Source organism: Cucurbita moschata, unplaced genomic scaffold (assembly GCF_002738365.1).
Source record: "Cucurbita moschata cultivar Rifu unplaced genomic scaffold, Cmos_1.0 Cmo_Scf00013, whole genome shotgun sequence".
Lineage (NCBI taxonomy): Eukaryota > Viridiplantae > Streptophyta > Magnoliopsida > Cucurbitales > Cucurbitaceae > Cucurbita > Cucurbita moschata.
In genome coordinates, this window is record NW_019268529.1 from 1089005 (window position 1) to 1111957 (window position 22953).

Sequence of the window (22953 nt, forward strand, 5' to 3'; positions counted from 1 at the left end):
ACTGGGCTGCGTACTGATACAAAATGAGAGAGTGACGTTTATGCCTCCCGAAAAAAGAATATTACCCAACACACGACCTAGAATTAGCAGCAGTTGTTTTCACCGTAAAGATTTAGAGACACTACTTGTACGTAGAGAAAATCCAAACCTACACGAACCACAAGATCCTCAAGTATTTATTCACACAGAAATAGCTCAACATGAGGTAGAGAAAGTGGTTGGAGTTAGTTAAAGACTATGATGTAGACAATCTCTACACCTAGGTAAAGCAAATGTAGTCGCCGACGCATTAAGCAGGACGACCCACACGTCGGCACTATTAACGAGGCAAGCTGAGATCCAAGCTGACATGGAGAGGGCTAGAATTGCGGTGGTGGTCAAAGGGGCGACGACGTGATTAGCCCAGTAGACCATCCAACCCACTTTGAGGACATGTATCATAGTAGCACAAAATAAGGATCCCTACCATGGAGAGGGTTTATGAACAATTGGGATATGCACAAACAGGCAAATTTTCACCAACCTCAATGATGACATCCTATAGAACGACAGACTATGCGTCCCAAATGATGATGAACTGAAGGAGGAGTTGTTGACAGAAGCTCACCACTCATCATTTATGGTACATCTAAGTAGCACAAAAATTTACCAAGATCTGAAAACATGCTACTGGTGTCCCGCTGTGAAGAGGGATGCGGTAGAGTATGTGAACAGGTATCTAACCTATCTGCATGTAAAAGTGCTCGAGAAAAGTCTTCACTGTCATTTGGATCGTTATTAATAGACTGACGAAGTCGGCGCACTTCATATCAAGCGACGTATTCAGTGGATAAGTGGGCCTGATTATATCTAGAGGAGAGAGTCAGTATGCCTTTATCTACAGTGTCATATCGAGATACTCGCTTCACCTAAAAATTTTGGAATAGTTTCCAAAACACACTGGTTACTCATTGGAGGTTCAGTACAACGTTTCCCCTCAAATCGATGAGCAGACAGAATGGTTGAACCAGATTTTAGAGGATATGTTCAGGGTTTGTGCCTTAGACTTTGCAGGCACCTATTACGAACACCTACATCTAGTTGAATTTGCATATAACAATAGCTATCGGGCAACAATTAAGATGACACCCTTTGAAGCTTTGTATGACAGGAGGTGCCAATCCCTAGCATTTTTCCAAGAGGGGGAGAGCCAAAAAATTTTACGGCATGAGTTAGTACAAATGACATGCGAGACCGTGCAGAAGATGATAGTAAGAATTCAAACTGCGTAGAGCAGATAAAAGAGCTATGCATACGTTAGAAAGAAGGATCTCGAATTTGAGGTAGGAAATCATGTATTTCTCAAAGTTGCCTCGATGAGAGGGGTGTTGAGATTTGGGAAGATGGGAAAGTTAAGCCCCCCGTTTTATGAGTCTATTTGAAATCCTGGAATGTATAGGACCAGTGGCATACAAATTAGTTTTGCCACCAGCTCTCGCTACTGTTCACAATGTGTTCCATGTATCCATGCTCAAGAAGTACATTGTCGACCTCTCACACATGATTGACTTTAAGCCCTTGTCTACAAGTAGACTTGTGCTACGAGGAATGCCCACGAGGATCCTAGCAAGATGTGTGAAGGGCCTGCGAAACAAAGAAATTAGTATGGTGAAAGTGCACTGAGTTAACCATCGGTTCGAAGAAGCAACTTCGGAATAAGAGACTGATATGAGGACACAATACCTAAAGTTGTTTCAAGAACTAATGATTTGTAATACTCAGCGGTCCAAAGGAGGAACAAATAAATAAATAAATTAGAAAAAAATGATAGACGCGTTTTAAGACCGTGAAACTAACGACCTGCTAGCGGTGGACTTGAGCTGTTACAGTAATGTTTTTTAATGAATTATTTTTCGATAATACAAGAATTATTAATTAAGTGTTTTGATCGAGTTAATAGACTAATTTTGTAACTCTCGTGCCATGTTTAATGTTGGTTGTCTCGTTAGGTTATGGAGCATGTTGCTCATTTATAGATTACTCAATGGTTATAGATAGTAAAACTATATGCGGTAAATGACATATAAAGTAAATGATCATATATAGTAGACATGATGTATAGTTAAAAGATTATATCTGGTAAAATTATATATAGTAGATAGTAGTTATATATATAGTAGGTGATTATATCTGATAGAACTATATATATATATATATATATAGTAAACTGAACTATATATAAGTAGTGATTTGAAGATGTACTTTGTGCATTCTCTGTATTCTTTTATGGTATATTCTTGAAGTCATCTATATAATATTTTTCCTTGCCTTTTCTCTCTCCTATTCTTAGTGTTCATATAGATCGAGTGTGTGTTTTTGTGCAATCCTAACAACTAATATTAGAGTTAGGCAAGATCACTACGATCTGTGAAGATGAAAAGCTCAAAGATTGAAATTGAGAAGTTTTATGGATACGATTTCAATTTCTGAAAGGCGAAGATTGAAGATTATTTGTACTAGAAAGATCTCCATGAACCCCTGTTGAAGGTGAAACTGGATACCACGACCACGAAGTAGTGGAAGCTCAAGGATCGGTAGATTTTAGCATTGATCCGACTGACACTGTTTAGAAACGTGGCGTTCAACATGTATAGAAGAAGACAACGTCAGATTTGTTGAAGGTGCTATCGAATATGTACGAAAAACCAAAGAACAAATAAAATCACAAATCTGGAGATGATGATGATTATGTAAATTCAGTAGAAGATATTAAAGATGCTCTAATTCTTAGTGTGGACAGCCCTGTTGAATCCTGGATTTTGGATTCAGGTGCATTATTTCATTCTGTCTCCAAGTAAGGAATTGTTTCGAAATTTTAAATAAGGACATTTCGAAAAGGTGTATCTTGCTGGCAATAAAACCTTGGAGATTGAAGGAAGGTGCATGCCAGCATACAAACTCGAGCAGAAAATCAGTGAATATTAAATGATGTCAGGTATATTCATGGTCTCAAGAAAAATTTGATCTCTTTTTGTTAGTCGGATAACGGATATCACGGATTATGCAGGAAAGTTTGGGAAGAATTTGTGGAAATTGTGAATGGCACTATTATGGTAGCACGTGACACAAAATCTGGAACCTTATACACCATTGTCGGGGTGTGTAACACACGGTTGTTATTGCTGAGAGTGCTTCCAATTCAAGTCTAAGACACAATAGACTTGGACATGAGTTTCAATGGAATAAAGATGTTGGTTGCGAAAGGAGGTCTAGAAAGTCTAAAATCGGTTGATATGAGTCTTTGTGAGAGCTGCATTATGGTAAACAAAAATGAGTGTTAGCTTAACAAATGCGACCAGAGAATCGAAGAAAGAGCGGTTGGAAACGGTCTATACAGACGTTTGGGACCATCTCCAATTCCATCACTTGGTAGATCAAAGTTCTACGTCTCATTCATCGATGATTTCAGCATGAAGATATGAGTTTATTTCCTGAAACATAAGTCAAACGTATTTGTCACCTTCAATAAGTGAAAAACTGAAAGTGAAAATCAGATCGGCTTGAAGATCAAATGTCTGAGGTATGACAATGGAGAAGAGTACGATAAGTCAGAATTTAAAACATTTTGTGCAGCTGAGGTAATTAAATAAGCGAGGACAGTTTCTTGCAGAAAGGATGAACAAAACATTGAATAAGCGGACAAGAAGTATGAGAATTCATTCGGGACTACCAAAGACATTTTGGGTTGGTGTTGTGAATACAACAACCTACTTGATAAAGGGTCGTTAGTACCCTTAGATTTCAAATTGGCAGAAGAGGTATGGCCAGGAAAAAAACTCAAGTACTCTCACTTGAAAAGTTTTGGTTACACTGCTTATATTCATGTTGATCCCGAGAAGAGAGACAAACTTGAAACTAAGGCTGTGAAGTGCTACTTCATAGACTATGGTTCTGACATATCCGGTATAGATTTTGGGATGATAAGAACATAAAATTTTTGACACTGTGACGTGACTTTTGATGAAAATGTCTTGTACAAGAACAAATAGAAGAAAGGTTTCGGGACAATGAAGTAAGTGGGAGTTGAGGTTGAGCTGCAACGAGGCTTAGTTCGTGACAATAGCTAAAGCTGAAAAGAAGAGAATATGAACGATACAGATAGTTAGAGTGTCATATAGTTGGTGAAAAACTTAGTCTATCATTGAAAGACAATACACATCAGAAGACGATACTACTTCACTCGCTTGGAGAATTATTGATTGGACAGTAAAACGCGCTGTATCAATTGTACTAATTAGCGCCACATGAAAAATTCCACGTGGAGAAAGATGAGTGGAAGTTGCAATAACATTACACGATCCTTCCCAATAATATTCCTCTATTTATTTGGAATTGAAAAAAAAATATGATTTTTTTTAAATATAAAAAATGTAAATGTGTCAGCTTTTTATTGCATACCGTGAGAGAGTCCATGTGACTGTAACCGACTATTTTGATTATTATAATTATTAATTAATAATTTAAATTAGTTTTTAAAATTTTAAACATAAAAATTAAACCGTGCCGGTTTGTGGCTCCCTTACAACCTAATTATTTCATTTTCCTTATTTATTAATTATTTTTAATTAGTTTTAATTCACCGTTCTCATAGGTCAAACATTTTTTAATAATTTTCTTAAAAAATATCTATAACAAATATGACGTAATATATTAATTTTTTATTCAGTAATTGGACTTTGAAAATTTGAATAATCAATTAATATTATATTCACTAAATTATATTAAATTAAAATACATTACTATAATTGAATTTTAGAAAAATTTAAATATTTAAAAGTTTATTTTATTTTTATATATGTAATATTAAATAAAATATCTTTATTTCCATACAACAAAAAGAAAATGGGATGAAGAGAGGAATGTTTGGTTGTCTTCACCAACCATTCTCCTCTTTTCACTCTTTTTTTTTTCTCTCCTAAAAATTTAATTAAATAAAAAATTTACTATTTTCTTTTATTGTTATTTTCTTTTATGTTTCTTTATTTTTATTGAAAGTTCTATCGGTTTATAATAGTTTTGAAGCTTGCATTTTTTAGTGTCGGGTTTATTTTACTCGAAGGATTTCATCTATTTGAGATATTAATCTTTGATTGTTGACTTTATGAGATATGAACATATTAAAATTGTAACGGGCTAGATCCACCGTTAGCATATATTATCCTCTTTGGGCTTTCCCTTTCGAGTTTCCCGACTTTAAAATGCGTCTTTTAGGAGAAGGTTCCACACTCTTATAAATGGTGGTTTGTTCTCCTCCCAACCAATGTGGGACATCACAAAAACTTTCAATATAACATGTCAACGAGAGAAACGAAGGAAAAAAAATTAATGAGGTTGAAATTTTAATAGCTCAAGTACTCGAGAACCTCAAGATGAGTATTGGGTCTAGAATTGTCGAATTTTAAACTGTAATAACCAAATCAAAATTAACCTCGAGCCATTCAAAAAAAAATGGAAGGTTCTTTTAGTAAGTTATAATTTATTTTTTAAATTCGTTCAAAATTAAGGGCTTTTTTTTGTTCTTTCAACATTTTATCTTTTAAAAATTGAAAAATAAAGGTTGAAATTGTAATAAAATAATTTGAAGAAATGATAATATAAGATAAAGAAGACATGTTTGCATGTAAGCTTAATGTTTGAATATTAGTGCTTCCCACGAACATCTTCCTCTCTTTATAACCATATCCAAATCAAAATCACATTATTCATCAATGGCTTCAATGGCTTCTTTCGTCCTCTTCCTCCTCTTCCATCTTCATTTGGTCACGGCGGCTCTCGGGGTTCAACCGGTGATTACCGCCGCCTCTATGGTGAGTCGTGCACCGCCGCCACCGGCCTCTCTATTGTCCCACTCCTTTTATCGTCGGACATGTCCAGATGCTGAGGGCATCATTCATCGAAAAGTGCAAGCTTGGGTCAACAAGGATTTCACGTTGGCTGCTGCCCTCATTCGTTTGCATTTTCACGATTGTGCAGTTAGGGTGAGTTGACTATATATGTACCTACGATTAAATTACGAGTTTAATCTCTATAGTTTTAACGTTCAAAAGTTTAAATTTGACTCCTATAAATTTTGGTTAAACCTCGCTCAAATCGTTCTTAAATTGTTTTAGTGTTTTAAATACCTAAGGACCCACCAATTTTCTTTTATTCTCATTAATTCATTAACTAACTAATATTAATGTATCAATATTAACGTATTTAATTAATTAAATTTAATAAATCAATATTAATTTATTTAAATATTTACTTTATTCGTTTTTTTTTTGTAAAAAATTATTATTAAATGAATGCAATAACATATCCTAAATATATTTAATTAGATAATTAATCTTAGTTAAATAAAGTTAATTAGATGATTAAGATTAGTTAATTAAATATAAATAAAATTTTATTTATGTTTTAATATTTTAAAATTGATTTATATATAAAGATTAATGAATATTTGTAAATTCAAAATAGGGTTGCGATGCGTCGATTCTACTGAACTATCGAAGAAGCGAGAGAAGAGCCTTAGCCAGCAAAACCCTCAGGGGTTTCCGAGTGATCGACGACATCAAGGCTGAGCTCGAGAGAAAATGCCCTAGAACCGTCTCCTGCTCCGACATTCTCACCGCCGCCGCCAGAGACGCCACCATTCTCGCCGGAGGTCCCTTCTGGGAGGTTCCATTTGGCCGTAAAGACGGAAGAATCACCATCGCTGCCGAAGCAGAACGTGTCCCTCAGGGCCGGGAAAACGTCACCGCTTTGATCGACTACTTCCGACACCTAGGGCTCGACGTCCTCGATTTGGTCGCCCTCTCCGGCGCCCACACCATCGGCCGAGCCGCCTGCCACACCTTCAATGATAGGCTATACAACTTCAACAGGACCCGAAAACCCGACCCGAATCTGAAACCTCCATTTCTGAATTTACTTCGAAGGCAGTGTAAGAAGGATATGGATCTCGTTTTTCTCGACGCAACGACTCCGAAAATGTTCGATACTGCTTACTTCAAGAATCTTCAGAAGAAATTAGGGCTTCTTACGACGGATCAAGCGCTGCAATCGGATGAAAGAACTTCTTCGTTTGTTGATTTGATGGGAAATCAACCGTTTCTTTTTGAAAGCCAATTTTCGGCGTCGATGGTGAAATTGGGGAATGTTGGAGTGCTGGTGAGGAAAAATGAAGGCGAAATTCGAGTCAATTGCAATTTCATTAACCGCAGAAGAAAGTGAGTGACTTTGTTTCTTGGCGTTTGCTTTTTTTGGAAAATAAAATTATATCCTTTTTGTTGGGTAATGTTTATTGCGTATGAAATTAAGAGTCCTTGGGGTACCACTCCTAAAGGGCTTTGTAGTTATATATTGTTCATAGTGTGCAAGATTTGATTGAATGGAATACATGATTGTTGTATCAGAAAATATTATAGACATAATAGCACAATATGTTGTGTTTTCCAATTTGTTATGTTGGTCTATTTACGCAAATCTTGTAAAGTTCGTTGTTAACCCAGGACTAAAGTTAAATAGTAAAGATGTCTCTGGTTCGTAAACAACCAATTCTCCACAAACCACTACCATTTGCTTTATGTACTCAATGTTTGGGAAGTAAACAGCCCCTTTGACATCTCTTCGTCTACAAAGAATTTTCGATGCAAAAACGCAGAGACAGAAGGCTAATCTTCGAATAGGAAAAAGAGTAGATCTGCATGATCTCAAATGAATTGGCTTATTCGAAAAAAGTTTTGTTCGTTGAAAGATCTATCTCGTGTCTCGTTACTGCACAGTTCCACTTTGCAAGAACTACAAATCATTTTCATTAGTAATGATCTGCATGCCCCAAAATGACCTAGTCCAAGAGGAAAATGCAAGCTGAAAATGCAAGCTTTCTGACATTACAGATTAACATGGTTAGATGAACAACCAGGCCTCCCATCATTTGAAAATTCTGCCGAAACTTTATTTGGTCTTTCGTATATTAGATAGGTTAGGTTTTATAAGTAAAAAAAAAAAACTATGTATTTGCTACATAAATTTTGGACTTCATGAAACTCACAAGTATAGCAACTAAATTTTAGGAATCATATCATAAATGCATGACTCCATTCGAGGAAGTATCTCAAAATGGTTCAAAATAATAAGATGCACCATAACAAAAAAAAAAAAAACAGGTAAAGACACTTTTTTCAACAATAAGATACAAAATATAAACTCAAAATAAAAAAAATCTCAAATTCATCGTCCAAACCCAATTGGCCCATGGACCCAACACTAATGGGTTTGTGGAAATGCCAGAGATCACAATGAGTGCATCTGAAAAGACCATAAAAGCTGGCAATGTCGAGCTTTTTTCAATGCTATGGCAAATTTGTGCACTTCCAAACAAACTACTCTTCAGGAATATTAGGTATGGAACTTCTGTTAGTCAGAGGAAAAAAAAAAAAAAAAAAACTGTACAAAATGGCAAATGGGAGGGGTTTTCTATTTCCAACTGTAATTTGATGTACTATATGAAGACATAAAAGAAGATTAAACAAGATTAGGAGGTATAATAAACACTGACCCCTACTGCACCCCTCCTATATCTTCTACGAAGCATTGCTAATATACAAATCATATATACCCAAAAAAAAATTAACTATTGAGACTGCACAGTTCCATTGCACGGTGCAGAAAAAAATAGAATCAGCAGTTCTTCAAACCCCTTCAATAGCTTCTTCGTAGGAGCAGTGTAGAAATATTACAGGGAATCAACAGTAATCAGTAATCACTATCATTTCAATCATCTATATCTTGTACCCATGCCAAACCTGTGACAGATTTTTCACAAATTAGGAAATGATTCCTACTTTCCCCTTCTCAAATTCTACTGTTTTTTAACAGAGCAAACATTAAGCATGAAACAGTGAACTACACATAATTATATGAGAGAGCTGAGAGATACCTTGAAGTACTGATTCAACCGCTGCGTTTGGAACAAATAGCCCGACGATTCTCTGATTATCTGTGGTAGTTTCTATACGTACAACGTGAAGGCGTTTGTGACTTTGACGTGCCTGTTAGGAATTTATTGGAGAAGGTTAATAATGCAGTCAATGCCCATCCATACCATTTTAGCATACGATTTACTATCTGAATTAAAGCAGATTAATATCTTTGCCTACTAACAAGAGATGAATACTTGACTCGGAAGTTATAGCGAGCATACCTGTTTAGAAAGGGCTTTTTCAATAGTTCCCCAAACGGGGAGAATAAGGCCACCCAAAACATTAACTTCTTGTATTCTCCTGCCAACCGTACAAAAGTTTCCAAGCTTACAATTCGGTCCATGCATGCACTGGAAACAGGTAAGTCTGAATGTTACTGGCATAATAGGAGGAAATGGTAGAGAAATATAACAAAAATAATAGATAAAACTGAAGGCCCGTTCACCAAGCAATGACACATTAAAACATAAATGCTGCACCTGTTCAGTTGATATAAAGGGAAAAAGTTTATTTATTTTATTTTTCTTTTTTGAGTATAACAATATTGGGAGGGATTTAACCCTTGGACCTCTTAATTGAAAGTACATGAATTGGCAATTGTATTCGCGCTTTTTTTTCCGCACGATTCTCGGTTGAACTGTGGGCAGATTGCTATGGCTTTTCCTCGGCTTTTTGGATTAACAACTAGACCACATGCTTCCGTAGCTCAAGTCTGGAATAGTTCAGCTGCTGCTTCGATTTTGGGTCTTTAGCGCAATCATACTGATTTGAGGTCAACGAATGGGCTCATCTCTCCGATCGGTTGCTGCCAATTATCTTACCACCTGTAGGTGACTCTAGGGTTTGGCCTCTTGATTCTTCTAAAGTTTTTACCGTTAAGTCTCTCATGGGAGATCTTGTGCATGACATTAGTCCTTAAGCAGACAATCCTTATTCGGTGATTTGGAAAGATGTTTATCCTAAGAAAATTAAAATCCTTCTTTGGGAGCTTAGTCATGGAGCAATCAATACAGCTGTGATTGGTTGCAAAGACAGTCGTCTCATTTTGCCTTCTCACCACGTTGTTCCAACTCAGAGTATCCTTCTCATCTCTGTGCACATTGCACTTTTGCTTTTTGGTACTGGGAAATTATGCTTGATGTTGTTCGCTGGTCCTTGGCATCACCAAACACCAGCTATAAGTTACTTGATTCGATTTCCAGGGACATCCTTTCAAGGGTCTACAAAAGACTTTATGGCTTATTTTTAATCAAGTATTTTTAGGGACTCTTTCTACACTTTGATGATTCTTTTTCATACTTTGTATAAGTGCAAGAATAAACCCCCTTTTAGTGACTAGTCTTCTTTATTGGTCCAACGGGAGAGCTTTATTGTAATCACCTACTGGTGTTCGGAGGTTTCTTTCTTTCTTTCTTTATTTTTATTTTCATTCATCAATGAAATATGTCTCTTCTAATATATATATACACACACATTTGTATAATGTTTTTAATTAATTAAAATTGGGGGTATGCCTCACATCTTCAAGAGGAAAAGCCTCAAGACCATGGAAGGAAATAGGAACCAAGTCAAAATTAAAAATTTAAATTTTCTGAGAAAAAATCTTAGTAGAAGACACCCAAACCTCTTTCCATAAACAAGGTAACTTAAACGCCAAGGAGCTTAGGAATCCCCTTACCTAAAAGAGGGATCAAACAGAACATCCCCAATCTAAGATGATAACAGAAGTAGAATAATTTTTAAAAACAGTGTGGTATAGGGCACTCCAATTTGAGGAAATAAACTGAAGAAATATTATAAAAAAAAAAAAAAAAAGAACCACGAAAAAGCTCTTTAAGGCAGTAGGCACTTAACCAGAAAATGCCCTTTAATGATATTTACCTGTTTCGAGGAAATGTCATACTCATCTTCCCACCCACTACGAGCCTTCTCTAAAGATGGTGTCTTGCGATATTTGCTTCGTAACTCAGAGAGAGACATTTCCCTGTCGTAAAATGGAACAATGAAAAAGAAATAATAATAAATAAATAAAAAAAAGAAGGAAATAACAGAATCTATGAAGAGAAGCCATAACCATTTTAATTCAATACCTTAGCGACTCCCCAATAGCTGGACGGACAATTTTGTACATTCCAGGAATTGAACTGATAAATTTTGAGAATCAAAAGAAACAATCAATAAATTAGATTCGATTCCAAATTGCATGTAAATTAAATGAGGAAATAGTAGCAAAATATAGGAAACGATGTATAAGTACAACTCCAAAGACGAAGAGGGAAAATTAAATCGCCATCACAACATCGAAAGAAGATGAATACGCGCTCACTTGATGACACTCTTCTTGCCGGTCAGTTTATTTGAAACGTTCTCCCAAATCAGATTTATTAAAAAGCAATATAAATCAGTTCTAAAAACACTTTTTCTATGATTAAAAGGCAATATAAACTAAGCCATATACCCCTTTTAAGGAAGAACTCTTAGAGGATAAGAAAAAGTAAATCCAAACAAAAAGAAGCTCCAATCGAATCACAATAAAACTAAAACAATAATTTTTAAAATATTGGATTAACACGGTAAAATTAATGAATTAGAAAATTAAAAAAAAAAAAAAAAAAAGACTATTGGAACTTGATCAGTCCATCTCGAACTTGGTGATTAAGCACATCACCTAAAGGAGCTTCTCAAGTACAATAGACTCAACAATCCCAAATTTACCCATCATAGAAACTGTGGCCATATCACAAAGCCCTAAAAAGATAAAGGTCACTTACATCTAACATGGATCTCCCCCAACTTTCTAGGCCAACTCTTACAAAAATAGCTCAACCCCAGCCAAACCCGGCTCCCATACCCTCCCCATTGGCCATGTCTCATAAACCCATAGCTCCTCCATTCGACAAACCCACCCCCACATCTAAAAGCTCACCTCCACCACATAAACCAAAGGCCACCAACCCCACCCCACGTTTCACCAACCTCCAAAATCCCATCTACTATACAATTCAAATCCACAAGTTGTGACAACATCACGAGAAAAACATGCCACCATTATAAAGAACGAAAAAACCCCGGAACAAAATTCTCTATTGTTGATTTTCACCTAGAATCTGATGATGAATATGCATCTAGGGATCCACCCCATCCCCTACCATGGGTATGCCCAATTTCTCTCTCCCATTTCCCGAGATTATCCTTGTGAATACGGAGCTTGACACTCTTTTTTATGAAAAGTAGAATGAAATAGAGGCAGAAAAGGTCTCCCCAATATTGGTGAAATGCACACCAACAATGACCCCCAAATCCGGGCACCATGACTAAAAGAACACCACGTGCATCAGGGCTATTCCATCTGAAAAAAGAAGCCTTCTATAACCAAAAAGACATATTGGTTGGACATCTTTGGGAGTCCAGGAACATCGAGGATCTTAATTATGTAGAATGACCTAGCACTGATCGTCACTAAAGTAACAAAAAATCTATACACCTTAACCACACATTAACCACACATATTACATTGGCCGACAATTACAATTTTTGAATAACATGGATCTATGGCCTTTGTAGACATCAACAAAGACCTCTCTTATGGCTTACAAGACCTGTATTGTATGTGCACAAAGCATTGGTTTTTGGCGTAGACTTCAATATCTCTAAGTGGGCACAATGAAAAATCTAGTGGAAAAGTCACCAGAGTCATGAGACACTTCAACACTTGCATAAGATCAGCACTTGCATAAGATCAGCACTTTCATGTGGAACTCATTGACCTTCCTCTAAGTAATGGTCCCTATATTTGGTCAAACATCAAATCTCCACCCACCTTGACACTCATCAACAAAGTTCTAGCTATAGAAGGTCTACTTGAAAAATTCAGTAACATTGATGTTCGAAAACTAAATAGACCCGCATCGGATCATTATCCAATTGTTCTTTTCATGGGCAGCTATAATGCCCTCCCCCCATTCCGTTACGAGAATATGTGACTGAACCATTCTGAAATTTTGCCAATGGTAGAATACTATTGGAAGAACATGCCCCTTCGTGGATAGCCGGGGGGATAGTTTCATCAACAAACTTAAAAGACTAAATGAAGTCTAAAAGAATTGGAACAAGAAGGTTTTCAATTGTATTTCACAAAAAGAAACCAACTCCTTATTGAAATTGCTCTCCTTGATCAGATGGAGGAAACCGACTCTACCACATTAGTTCAATATACACAAAACTATAGATTTTGGAGAAAAAAATGTAAAAGATGATAGCCGGAGGAAGGGGACATAAACTTTAAATTTTTCCATAGTATCATGGCTTCAAAAAAATATATATATCATCATGGAAATTCTATCAACACAAGGTAGGAGTTTAAAAACAAAGATGAAATTGAATTAAAATTTGTGTCCTTTTACACGTCCTTGTGTAAAAGGGACGATGACTTCATCAAATTTCCCTATGATCTTGACTAGAGTCCAATTGATCAACAACAAGTTGTCTCCCCCTTGAGGTTTCTTTCACCAAAAAAAGAGGTGAGGAAGGTGATACAGCTTCTGTGCCTTGACAAAACTCCAAAACCGGATAGTTTTACCTCAAAATTGCTTCAAAATTGTTGGAACATTCTGATGACTGTTATAATGAGTGTTCCTAGATTTTTTAAGCATGGAATTATCAATAGCAACCTAAACAAAACATACATTTGTTTGATCTCAAAGAAACTAGATACCGGCACTGTTGTCGATTTTCGCCCCCGAAGTCATTTGACAGCCTATACAACATCATAGCAACGATGCTATCAGAACATCTTAAAAGGGTTCTCCCTTTCTCGATTATTGGGCAGCAAACAACTTTTGTACAGAAACGAAAGATCCGCAATACATCTCTCAACAAACTTGACATGGAAAAGGCCTTTAACAAGATCGATTAGACTTTCCTCAAAAACATTCTTGTAGCAAAAGGGTTTGGCTCAAAATGACAGGATGGATAAAAGGATGTATTTCATCCACAAACTTATCCATTATCATCAATGAAAGACAAAGAGGAAAGACCTATGCCACGTGGGGTCTTCAACAAGGGGATTCACGATCCCCTTTCTTATTCATAATGGTAATGGATTGCCTCAATCGCCTACTCACAAAGGCCGACATGAAAACAAGATAAAAGGCTTTCAGATTGACAACAAAAGCTTAAGCATCAACCATCTTCCGTTTGTCGATGATATATTCTTCTCTGATTGATTAGATATCTCTTCTATAAAAAACATGATCAATACAGTAAAAATCTTCAAAAGATTTTCTGGACAAAATAATAATCTCCAAAAAAACAAAATTTATGTACATCAATGTTGGCATAGAGATTTTTGAAGAATGTGCGTAAAAAGGGTGAATGACCAAATACACGCCTAGGATTACCTTTAAATGGAAAACATAAATCATTTTCCTTCTGAAAGATTATTATTGAAAAATTAGAAAGAAAGTTGTCGACTTGGTCATCATGTTTTGCTTCAAAAAGTGGAACATACACCTTAATACAAGACACTATCCAACCTCCCCAGGTACATGTCTCTATTCAAAATGCCACAAAAGTGACTACAAATATTGAAAGATTATTTAGAAACTATATGTGAAAAGATGGACATTCAAAATGCCACAAAAGTGACTACAAATATTGAAAGATTATTTAGAAACTATATGTGAAAAGATGGGCTACACCTTGTTTGATGAAATATCATAAACCTCTCAGCAGATAAGGGAGGACACAGTCTGTTTTTGATAAAGGAGAAGAACAAAGCTCTTATCACAAAATACATATGGAGATATCATCACGAAGAAAACGTCTTATGGAGAAACCTTATAAAGGCTAAATACACTCCTACACCATGTACAAATCGACCCCTCTCCATCTTCTACAAAGAGGCCATGGAAGTACATTAAAAAAAACTTCATCACCAACCGAATTCGTCATATAGGTTGGGTGATGGAGGAAGCACATCATTCTAGACCGACCCTTGGATTGAAAATACAACACTAGGTTTGTGGTAACCATTTTTGTATAGACTTTCTCATAGCACAAGAGTCATGTCAACTATTTTTGGGAGCTTGAGGATAACGAAGCAATAGAAGGGGTCGAATTAGCTTTGATCTTGTCCCAATTGTATCGTATAATGAAACAAACTCATTAACATGGCTTCCCAGCACTGATGGTGTCTTCTCTACTAAATTCTTGATGATGGACAAAGGAAAAAAAGTAGAAGCAATAAATCTCATGCTAACAAAGACGATATGGAAAGGAAATCAACCTAAGAGGTTGAAGTTTTCCTTTGGGAAATAGTTGATGTTTTCCTTTGGGAAATAGCACTTAAAGCCATTAACACCAATGAAAATCTTCTTTTTCAAAAAGAAGGTCCTACCGACTATTTCCAAATTGGCTCCCATTATGCAAGAAAGACAACAAATCACAAAATCACTTATGTATAAAATGCACATACCCTCCGGATTTCTAGACAAATTCTTCAATATCTTTGGATGGTATTTCACTTTTCTTAGAGAGGTAAGGGATTTATTGGGCATGACCTTAATGTACCTCCCCTTCAAGAATACAAAAGTCTTACTACAAAAAAACTTCAGGGTTTTCTTTTGGAATATGTGGAAAGAAAGAAATCAAAGAGTAATCACGAAAAAGACACAAGCTTATACAAAACTCTTCGACAATATTGTTTATGACGCTATATCTTGGTGTAAATTGTCCAATATTTGTATTTTCTATAGTCCTACCTCCCTCATTGTAAATTGGGAAGATCTTTCGTAAATTTCAAATATCAATAAATTGTTTCTATAAAAACATAATAATAATAAATAAAAACTAAACTCTAGCTCAAGCATTAAAGAACATACAATGATAATTAAATTAAGTTAAAGATGGTACGGGAAAAGCAATAGAAAAGCTAACATGCTGCAACATCTTTTATTGACCGTTCTCTAGCCAGTGGCTTTCGAAATCCTACTCAGACAACATTCATTCATCAGTCCTGTACTCAACTTTATTTTTCATAAAAAAAAAGATAGTATAGCATGGTATAGCTTATGAAAGATCGCTTGGCCCAGCGAAGGTCTTAGTCATATTCTTTCATTTGTTAGATAAATGTAAGAGAAGCATCCAATTCATTAACATCGAGAGATGATATTAATGACGAAGGTATAAAAGAAGTCATGTCATTTCTGGTCAAAGGAAAATCGAAGAGCAAACTTGAAGGGTATACAAACACAATAAAATAATACCTTTCAAATGCTAATATGAAGTGGCGTCTTCCCAACCAATCCCTCTTAGATTCATAGAACCCATCATTGGTTGAACCAAGCCCATCCTTTTGCTTCTCATCAAGAATGGTGCTCGCAGACTGACACGCACAGAAACATAAGAAATCAAAGATGTATGCCTTGTGAAAAATTGAACAAGCAAAAGAAAATATTCCCATCTTTCTCCATTGCACTTTTTCTGGGAGCATTTAGGGGAAACATTATGCTAGATTTAGTGTTCCCCTTGTCATAACCCATAGGATGGATGGGTGACTACCTGCTACAAGTAGCTCTAGTTTTAAACTTATACTAGGCACAAATTTGCAGTTTTTCCATACACATCGATTCTACTTGAGCGAGATTTGAAATGAAATAGAAGTTTTAGAATAATGATAGAATATATAATTCCCAAAAGATTAGCTTTTGGACAATTAATTATAAATTTTGAACAATTTCAGATAAAATGAAAATATTCAAAAGTTGCAAACTCCGGAAGGGAGCGAATAATAAGAAAAGTAAAATATACAATAGAAAAAATAAGAGCATATCAAATGAGACATGAATATTGGATAGAATTTCCCAAAGAGGTTGGTGAGAGCACACAAAGAAGAGGCCCTCAAGCAACCTTAACAAACCGACCTACAGAGGATTCTTGTTGAAAATTATTTGATTTCTTTCGAAACAAACTGTCAAAGTAGAAACTTTAACCATAACGATAAAGAATGATGAAGAAGACAACTTGCTCCTTAAATACAACATAGAAATCTGAGGAAGCATAAACAGGTAGTTGGATTCTTGGAAAAATTAAAAAGGTCATCCTTATCACGCAAGGAAACACCAAGAAAGAACCTTAACCACCACGTTCCAATGTGACTGAATTAAATCAATTAACTCCCAAGAACCCACCATCGATGCATTAAATGTTTCTTAACCACCAGCAACACTTCATGAAAATGACCAAATAAATGAGTAATCTTTCCAAGGAATCTCCATCAATTTGTACCTAGCCTATTGTGTACCATAAACTTCTGAAACTATCCTTGTTTTCAGATATTTCCCCATTGGAGTTTTTCTAAATAAATAAAATTGCAATCTCCTTAGACATTTCGGTCTTTGGAATTGGTTGCTAGTCTTCAATTTCTGGAATGGTACTCTTATTCTATACAAGTATTACCTATACATGCATATACTATACAAACATATTTTGTGGATTTACATGCAAAAATGAGTATACAGCATTCAAAAAAGATATCTATCAAATTGTTCAAAAGTCCATCCAACAAATATCATAATCGAAGTAATAAATAAATTAGAGAATGTACCTCCCAGGTTACACCACGGTCCAAAGTGAAAGTAAAAAGCATAGTTGATGCCCCAGAGACGGGATCAACATGAACAGTCTGCAAGATAATTGAAATTAAATTTGGTCGACAACAGAAAACTGATGAGTGATCAGCGAGGTGATGGATACAGCAAACCTTTGGACTTCCTCGTAATTCAATAACATTGGCTCTCATATCAACAATTCCAGAATCAAGGTTCCCTTCAATGCGTGCTTTCTGAACTAAGAGATCCAATATGCTGACAAATAACTCAAAAATCCTGTACATTGATGTCAACATCAATGATATAATCCAACTCTAACGTCCACATGCATATCATAGTAAATCATAGATCACAGACCTATTTTGAATCTCAGGAGGCAGGCCCAAAAGCCGATTAAGAAAACGTCCAATATCATTCATGTCTGACTCAACAATACGACCAGAGGTCTTTCCAGAGTCCTTCCCAGTCGCTAAACTCATAAATAGTAACTTGAAATCATAATCAAGTCTAGATCAAAAATGTAATTTATATAGCATAGCATAATATTTAACCATATGCAGATGAATTTTCACAGTAAAACTCTCAGAAATGAATCTTTCCATTTTTCGATTTATTTGTTTTGTTGTGAGAACAAAATTTTCACTAGAAGGTGGGATGGAGACGAGAAGTGCATATTGAATTGAGAAGTTACCAAGTACGGCATCCCTAATTATTCCCACAGAATTAAGAGCAGCTTTTGCATTCTCGATAAAATCGCGGATTGAGTCAGGTTTCCCAGATGAGCAACCCGGTGGTTCGACAGGCAAGACGTCCTGAAGGTGAATTTGTGTTATTTACTCTGTTTAAATGAAAACACTTGGTTGCAAAATAATAATAAGAAATAAATATAAAATAGAGACCTGCTCCATTATTCCTCTATACATCACCGTCAAGGCCATCTTCCCATAAGCGCTGTCATAGTTATAAGCACTTAGCGACAGTCCAGCCCTGCATGTGAATAACCAAATACCATCAAGAAAAAGAACTACTTTAAGCACTGTTTAATTAAATATTGAACGAAGATGTTATGAAACTAATCCAACTAGCCTTCGATCTCCTTGAGTTAAGGCTCCAAGGGATTCTAATCTCTTGGCAACAATTGATGCAAACCTCCGTTCTCCACCAAGATTCGTAAAAAGCAGCCTACCAAAACCATTCACCAGGGAAATGTTACTCCAGGCATAAACTCAACAGATGCAAAATTGCCTGTGTCATAAACATTTTGTATCGAAACTACTACAAACAACTAATGTTCGTGCATCATGCATTTCCATTTTTAAGTTGAAACTATCACTAAATGCATCATACATTTTCAATTTGGATGTAAAATAATAATAAAATTAACTTGAAATGGTGATAAAATACACTAACAGAAATATCAATTAAAGGCACTACCATCCAATTCTCAGTCTCCATATATACACGCATATACACGCAGGAGTATTTTATTCTCTACTATTAAACAAGTTATAAAGTCTTTAAGTATTGATCTTTTTTTTATTACCACTCAGGCTATAATTTCTTTATAAGTAACAACGCTACAGGGGTCATAAACCATGCTGTGGATTAATGCTAAATTAATTACTGGGGGGGCACAAGCATAGCTATAAAGTAGAATGCACCGGACGGCCAAGACCTTCTAAGTAATTTTTTCGGCATTCAACTTCTCTTTATACATAATTTTTTTTTCATTTTAAATCTTTTGTATTTCTTTCCTTTTCTTGTATTACATGCTTGGTTCTTCACTCAATTGCCGTAGAAGATTACGAGTCCTCACGCCTATAATCAGTTGGAAAATTCTGTAGAATATTAGAATGTATTTTTAAAAAATACATATCAAAATTAAATTGTAAACAAATACTAGGGATTATCTATGAACATTCATTGTCTTTTTGGTAAGGAACCGAACTTGAGAAAAATGAAAGAACGTACAAGTTCATACAATAAACAAGCCTATGAAAGGATTTCCAGCACTAACTACAAAACGGACTACCATTCAAAAGAATGAGATCAAACTAGTATTTACAGAAAGTCTAATGAACAAACGGCCTACAAACCAAAGCAAGCTCAAACAACCTCACAACACTTGATCCAAAAGAAATTAGCAAACTGGAAACCCCCACAATAAATGATCAACGTACTCCTCATGCCGCCAACAAACCATTGCAAACACATCACAAAGGAAGAATGTCTTCCAGTACAGTCTTTGGCATTCACTCTCCCATGAAAAACTTGTCAAGCACAGAATTTAACTTTCTTGGGATATTTACCGTTTAGATAGAGAAGAATGCAGATGCACTCAAGAGAAAGGGAACATAAGACATGGAGAAACGAGCTTTATGAAAAGCCCCCTGTTGGATCAGGGACCCACACAGAATATCTCTGTTGCCTCCCACTGAATAAGGGGTCGACAAAAACCCAAAAAGAAAAAAGTGGAAAGGAACGATCAAAAGAAGGCAAGATAGAGGCCGGTATGCCTTGTCTGTCAGATAGAAAGCTGCAGAAACAAAACCAAAGGGGGTACCTCCCCCCGAACAATCCTCCTAAAAATAGATCTTTGAGTCTTCCCCAATTGAACAGTTCACAAACTGAAATAACAAACGGAAACCCAAAGAAACAGCAAGCTACAGGTTTTTGCTAAAAATACTTAAACTCAAACCTCAAAATCCACTCAAAAGGTGCAGACCAGCTTACTATGATCCTATACCACAAAGCATTAGGCTCCATGAAGAAGGACATAACCATTTTCTCAAGAAAATCTCATTATGTATTCTCAGGTAACCAATGCCTAAATCCCCAAGCTTCACAGGCTTTGAAATTGTCTTCTACTTGACTCCCCCCTCACCAATTCCTTCCAACAAAAAAATTCCTCATTGATCCGTCAATAATTTTACACACTGAAACAGAAATTCTAAACAAAGAAAGGACGTAACTGGAAATCCAACTCAGCACAAACTAAAACAGAGTAAGCATCCTTCCCTAAGAAAAGGCCCATTTCATGGAAGACAGTCGTGAGATTTTCCCCACCACATAATTCAAGAAAGACGTTCTCTTCAAGTTTATTGCTCAAGGGAAGTCTTGATAATCTGAAAGGAATCCCTAGATAAGAACAGCGTAACAGACTAACCTCATAACTCGCCATTGAAGCCTAAGACTCAACTGCGAGACCTCAAAATCAACAAATCCCACTTAAAACTTGCTAAGTAACCATTTCAGAAACTTCTTCAATACGTTCAATTTTGCAAAAAAAATCTCCATTTGAGCATGTTACGCTCTAAGCATCCCAGTAGCATTTTGGCATCCAATGATTGTTTAAGCACCACCACAATGGGTCAGAAGACTTGGAACACAGGTTTCGGATTAGGTGTTTAAAATATTAAAAAAATTATTACGATAAATCAAAATGGAGACAAGATAACAACACTAACATATCTTCTGGAGTTTTTGAAAGAAAGGGAACTTCATTGAAAATATGAAACTAAAAAGGGGACACGAGTCCGCACATCAGATTTAAACTACAGATACTTTTACATACCCTAATTATTTTATTCCTTTCTCTAACCAACCTTGAAAAAAAAAAAAAAATTAAAAAGCCCCAATGGCGTCCAACCACAGCATCGTAGCCATCTTTTCAAGTCTTTGGCTAGAATAAACATTTATAAGCTTACTCATACTTCGAGAGGAAAAATAAAATCAATCTTGAAGATTTTAACAACTGCCACTGTATTTTAGAAACGAGGGGCAGTTGGGCACTACAATATACTATCAAACAAACATGGGGACAAAGTAAAAATTGAAAACCATACAAACCAGTGGTATCAATAGCACCTGTATTCGGGTGCTGAAGCTTGATTAGAGCGATGAGTTCGTCCAAATTGTTGTATGGCTCGATCGGCACTCCAAGGGAGTTCTAGAGTAAAATGAACTCTTCTTTTCTGTAACGAAAAATGCCAAGAGCAACAAAAATTGAACATAAAACCATGAGGAATCATTATTGATCAATTGTATATGTACATATATATACGTATCGAATACAATTAATTAGCCATACAAATTCAGTCACTGGTGAAAGAGCTATAGAAATTCAGTTAGCCCCTAAAGATCAAAACTTTCCAAGAAGGTATGCCTCAGAGAGAAACCTGATTTGCAGCTCTTCTGTCAGCCTGCAATGAAACCCCAGCTGATCCAGCTTCAGAGATGATAGCAACAAACTTCTTACCATCCATAAACAGTTGTTTCTCATGCATATTGACCATCTCCATAGTCACATCTTTCCTACACATTAAATTAATTATATAATAAAGGTAAACTGAGCAATAAATGACAATTTAGAAAGAAACAGGACAAAATTGAAATCTCACGAGTTCCGTGGCTGGTAAGTGACACCCTTTCCATTGGAGGCCCTTACAAGCATTCCCCTTCTTCCTGTTATTTCAGCGACTTTATCTGGGCCTCCAAGCTGCAATAGAGGAATACTTCAGAAAAAATAGGTCCCGAATATAGTTAAACACATGGGCACTTCCGCACATACATATTATGCTGATATACTATACTTTCAAGCAGGCATAAAAATGTGGTAAGCAAGCAACAAGTGCAGCAACAATAATTCACTTTAGCCTCCGTCTGAAAATAAAAATCACTATGTGATTGTAATGCTACAGATATTGAAGATCTAGGAACAAAGCCAAATAAATTTTGAATTCAAAGCCTAAAGAGGATTACGTCAAACTCAGTCATACAAGGTGCGTCAAACTTAGTTCTAAAGCTTTGGAATAGAAATGACTAAGCATTACTTTCTTTACCAACCAAAAATGTCTGCAGAGAAGTGGAGAAGATCTCAATGCAACCTGCCATATTGGTGATCAAGATGCTAAGAGAATTTGGGGGCTTGGCAGTAGTTGGGGATTCACTAATGAACAATCTTACGAGTTAAAAAAAGTTACTAACCCTCTTTTCAGTAAAACCATTTGGAAGCCCAAAGTTCCTAAGAAAATTAAAGTTTTCCTTTGAGCCAGCCCATGGAAAGTTGAGCACAACTTATAATTTGCAGAAAAGGCTGCCCAAAACCTGTTCGAACCTAGGTTGTTGTGTTTTGTACAAAGAAAATGGTGAGGACTTCAGGAATGTCCGTTTATCCTGTGCTTTCGCTCAATTCTGCTGGAAGAACATTTTTCTATTTTCAAGATTAATGGGTGCCTTCCTATGACCTGTACAGAGGCTATTTTCAAGACCCTAAATGGGAGACTGTCAGTTTTAAGCTTCTAGCGTGCTTTTTTTTTTTTTTTTTTTTTTTTTTTTTT

At 36.0% G+C, this 22953-nt stretch overlaps 2 protein-coding genes across 2 annotated transcripts in view; one reads left to right on the plus strand and one right to left on the minus strand.

The window, feature by feature from the left end:
• The first annotated feature begins 5747 nt into the window (after positions 1 to 5747).
• LOC111451587 (peroxidase 7-like) lies at positions 5748 to 7440 on the plus strand. Its single transcript, XM_023092059.1, has 2 exons — positions 5748 to 6017; positions 6499 to 7440. Exons 1-2 carry the CDS (start codon positions 5748 to 5750, stop codon positions 7252 to 7254), a joined length of 1026 nt encoding a protein of 341 aa, XP_022947827.1. The 3' UTR covers positions 7255 to 7440.
• A 1036-nt stretch (positions 7441 to 8476) lies between these two features.
• The window catches only part of LOC111451223 (protein FORGETTER 1), a 38809-nt gene continuing 24332 nt past the window's right edge, over positions 8477 to 22953 (minus strand). Inside the window, exons 18-32 of the mRNA XM_023091561.1 lie at positions 22015 to 22112; positions 21793 to 21928; positions 21482 to 21588; positions 18701 to 18796; positions 18514 to 18601; positions 18306 to 18426; positions 17972 to 18083; positions 17767 to 17890; positions 17611 to 17688; positions 16271 to 16389; positions 11096 to 11149; positions 10887 to 10989; positions 9227 to 9355; positions 8963 to 9074; positions 8477 to 8828 (exon numbers count right to left, since the gene is read on the minus strand). Of these exons, the coding sequence (XP_022947329.1) occupies positions 8797 to 8828; positions 8963 to 9074; positions 9227 to 9355; positions 10887 to 10989; positions 11096 to 11149; positions 16271 to 16389; positions 17611 to 17688; positions 17767 to 17890; positions 17972 to 18083; positions 18306 to 18426; positions 18514 to 18601; positions 18701 to 18796; positions 21482 to 21588; positions 21793 to 21928; positions 22015 to 22112 (1509 nt within the window). The 3' untranslated portion in view covers positions 8477 to 8796. The remainder of the gene's footprint in view (positions 8829 to 8962; positions 9075 to 9226; positions 9356 to 10886; positions 10990 to 11095; positions 11150 to 16270; positions 16390 to 17610; positions 17689 to 17766; positions 17891 to 17971; positions 18084 to 18305; positions 18427 to 18513; positions 18602 to 18700; positions 18797 to 21481; positions 21589 to 21792; positions 21929 to 22014; positions 22113 to 22953) is intronic.